This window comes from Bison bison, unplaced genomic scaffold (genome assembly GCF_000754665.1).
Source record: "Bison bison bison isolate TAMUID 2011002044 unplaced genomic scaffold, Bison_UMD1.0 scf7180017864223, whole genome shotgun sequence".
NCBI lineage: Eukaryota > Metazoa > Chordata > Mammalia > Artiodactyla > Bovidae > Bison > Bison bison.
Genome location: NW_011494795.1, coordinates 2,694,329 through 2,697,448, shown reverse-complemented (window position 1 = coordinate 2,697,448; position 3,120 = coordinate 2,694,329). Strand labels below are relative to the sequence as shown.

The 3,120-nt window shown below is 66.4% G+C and overlaps 1 protein-coding gene across 1 annotated transcript in view; it reads right to left on the bottom strand.

Annotated features, from left to right (window-relative positions):
• The window catches only part of RADIL (Ras association and DIL domains), a 53,202-nt gene that overhangs the window by 8,431 nt on the left and 41,651 nt on the right, over window positions 1-3,120 (bottom strand). Inside the window, 2 exon segments of the mRNA XM_010845800.1 lie at window positions 9-189; window positions 2,847-3,007. Of these exon segments, the coding sequence (XP_010844102.1) occupies window positions 9-189; window positions 2,847-3,007 (342 nt within the window).

Genomic DNA, 3,120 nt, shown 5'->3' with positions numbered 1-3,120 from the left:
GGGCCGGGGGGACGGAGGGGCCAAGGCCGGGGCCGGAGGGCCGGCGCTCAGGCCCCAGGCACACGTGGCGTAGTACCTTGGAGACGTAGTAGACGCACTGCTGGAAGGCGTACAGGACAACCTCCTCCAGCACCGCCATGGCCTCCTCGCTGGCCGTGAGGGCGCAGGAGAACAGGGACTCCTTGGAGCCTGCGGGAGAGCGGCACTGTCACCGGGGCGGGGGGTGCGGGGGCGGGGACGCCGACGGGAACCTTCCGGAACCACCCGTGGCCTGAGTGTTCCGCCCAACGCCTCCTCTTGGGCTTGGAGAACGAGATAACCCAAAGCCACGGGGCGGCCCACCTCTCCCGGGCCCCAGCGTCCGGAGGAGCTGGCTGAGGGCCGGGACCCAAGCCCCAGGCCTCCCGCCCGTGGACGCTGAGCCACTGTCGGCACAGCAGGCGCCCGCGAACAGGTCGATTCAGGACTCAGTCAGGACCCAGCACCCGTGACGGCAGATCCGGCCCCCGTCACTTCTCACTGGGACCCGGGTCAGAGGGCATGGCCAACACTCCTCCGGAGGCCGTCATTCGGGACAGTGGTGACGTGTTCCAAGACGAGCCCGTGGGGCCCCTGTGCGCCGCTGGCCCCCAGCACCCCGGTCACCCCACAGGAGCTGCACTGCCCCAGCACGGGGCAGAGGCCCCGGGCCCTCGGCACCTCAGGGCTCGGGTCCAGTGGGCAGCAGGCGGGTGGTGGGCAGGGCTTCCAGGCTGGGCAGTGGCTAGGGTGGGGGTTTGAGGGTTCCAGGCAACTCCCCCTGGGAGGGGCTCCGGTAGAGCCAAGAGCCAGACTGGCCATGGGGTCCCCCAAAGCAGAGGCCCCAAAGGGTGGGGCCACCTGAGGGGCCTTTCAGACGAGGGTGCACAGTGCCCGGTGCCCTGGGGGCAGAGAAGGCCAGACAGGACCCCACCCCAGTCTGCACACTCAGCCCGTTTCTCTCTACGAGGACAGGAGGCCGCCCGCACGGCTGTCCTCCCGCTGTGCGCCCTGCACCGCCTTCTAATTAGCGCACAGCGTGAACCCACGTCTGGCAATCTCCTCTCAGGGCGGGAGGGGGCCCAGCAATCAACTTGAGCCCTAAGCTGGGCCCCCGGGAGTACAGGGCTGGGGCCGCCAGTCGAACAGAGAGCAAGCGGTGTGAGTCCATCAGAGACCCGCCCAGCAGACCACGCCATCAAGGGCTCGTGCCCCAAGAACCCACCCGACCAGGAAGCCAGAGGCCTGCAGGGCCCCCCAGGGCCCATCCCAGAGCCTGGCCTGCAAGGTCTTATTTGAGAGCCTCCCTGGGCTTGAAACGGAGAGGGCCAGGGAGGGTTCAGGGAGGGCCTGAAACGTCAATACTCTGGCTGCCTGACGCGAAGAGCTGCCTCACTGGAAAAGACCCCGATGCTGGGAGAGACTGAAGGCAGGAGAAGGGGACGACACAGGATGAGATGGCTGGATGGCATCGCCGGCTCTATGGACATGGGTTTGGGTGGACTCTGGGAGTTGGTGATGGACACGGAGGCCTGCCATGCTGCAGGCCATGGGGTCACAAAGAGTCGGACACGACTGAGTGACTGAACTGAACTGGGCTTCGGGGGAGAAGCCAGTGGGGCGATTTGAGGGCCCCAGGCCTGCGTCCTGCAGCCTCGGATGCCGCCCCTAGTCTGAGAAGGCGGACCTACACCCCCGCGTGGGCACCGGGGCTCTGGTGAGAGGACCTGATGGAGAGGCAGGGCTGAGGACAAGAGCACAACCCTGGGGCGGCCCCAGCAGATGCCCAGGAAGCCCCCGAAGCCCCTCTACCCACAGCGCAGGCTCTGCCAGGGCTTTCGACTAAGCCGACGCCCCCACGAGCCTGTCGGAGGGCCAGGAGCCCTGGCCGCCATCAACCGCGTCCTGAGCCCCTGGGCCCTGAGGACACCCCCCACATCTCAGATCTGAGGCAGAGCCTCCAAGCCTCACAGGAGAACTTTAAATGACTAACATAAACACCCCCAGAGAAGCTAACGTTTTATCTGCCCACATGAACAGGCTTTCTGGGTAAGAGCTTCAGGCAGAAAAGGGTGTTTGGGGAAGAAAAGCTCTCTCCAGCGCTCAGGACGTGACATCCTGCCCTAGCGCTCTTCCCACAGACGCTTCCTGCTGGAAGGCAGGCGGCCGGCACGTCCTCAACCTGCCCTCGGCGCCGGGCTGGTAGTGCTCCCCGCTTTCTGCAGCCCGGACGCCCCCAAGCCGTGTTTCCGGGGCTCAGGCCCTGCTGTGGCTGCCCCGGTCCCCAGGGTGGGCAGAGACTGGACCGCCTCTCCCAGCGTTAACTGGGCTACACATCTGGGCCTTGAACCAAAAATAACTCCCTCCTGAGAGCAGAGGGGGCGGAGTGCCCCCCCCCAACCCCGCTGCCCCTATGAACGTCAGCCGGACTCGGGATCCCTCTGCAGGACACGATGTCCGAGATGATCGGACAGGAAGGGGTGCCGGTGGGACTCGCCCGTGAACACAGCGCCCAGAGTCTGGGGGTTGGGTGGGGTCGGGGAGCCCTCCCATACGGCCCCCCTCGGAGGCCCTTTTTCACTGAGCGTCTTCAGCACTTCACACGAGTTTCATCAATTCTCCGACGCACAGTTTTAAGTTTCAGTCTCCAAGTTTCCCATCACACGCTCGTCTCTCTCGCAGGTAGCACGCCTCTCTCTGAAACTCTGCCACGTGTAGGAGGGGCCGTGGCTGGCAGAGGGCAGTGCCCGGGGAGGGACGTGTGGCACGGCCCTGCCCCACAGCAGAGCCCAGTGGGGCTGCGTGGCGGGGGCCGGCACACAGCTCACCTGTGACGTCCAGCTCCTCCTCCAGGCTCTGCATGTAGAGCGGGCACCTCTGCTGGACGAAGTAGAGCAGCTCCACCGAGTTGGACATCCAGAAGAGGATGTGCTGCAGGTCGGGGGCCAGGCCGGCCAAGGAGAAGCTGGCCGCGGACGGCGGCTCGGGGCTGCCGGACAGACACCCAGGGTCACCGGGAGGCTGGCCCCCCCAGGGCCGCCACACCCCGCCAGCGCCCCGCGTCAGGCTGGGCAGTTAGACTGAGACCCCTAATGGCGAGAG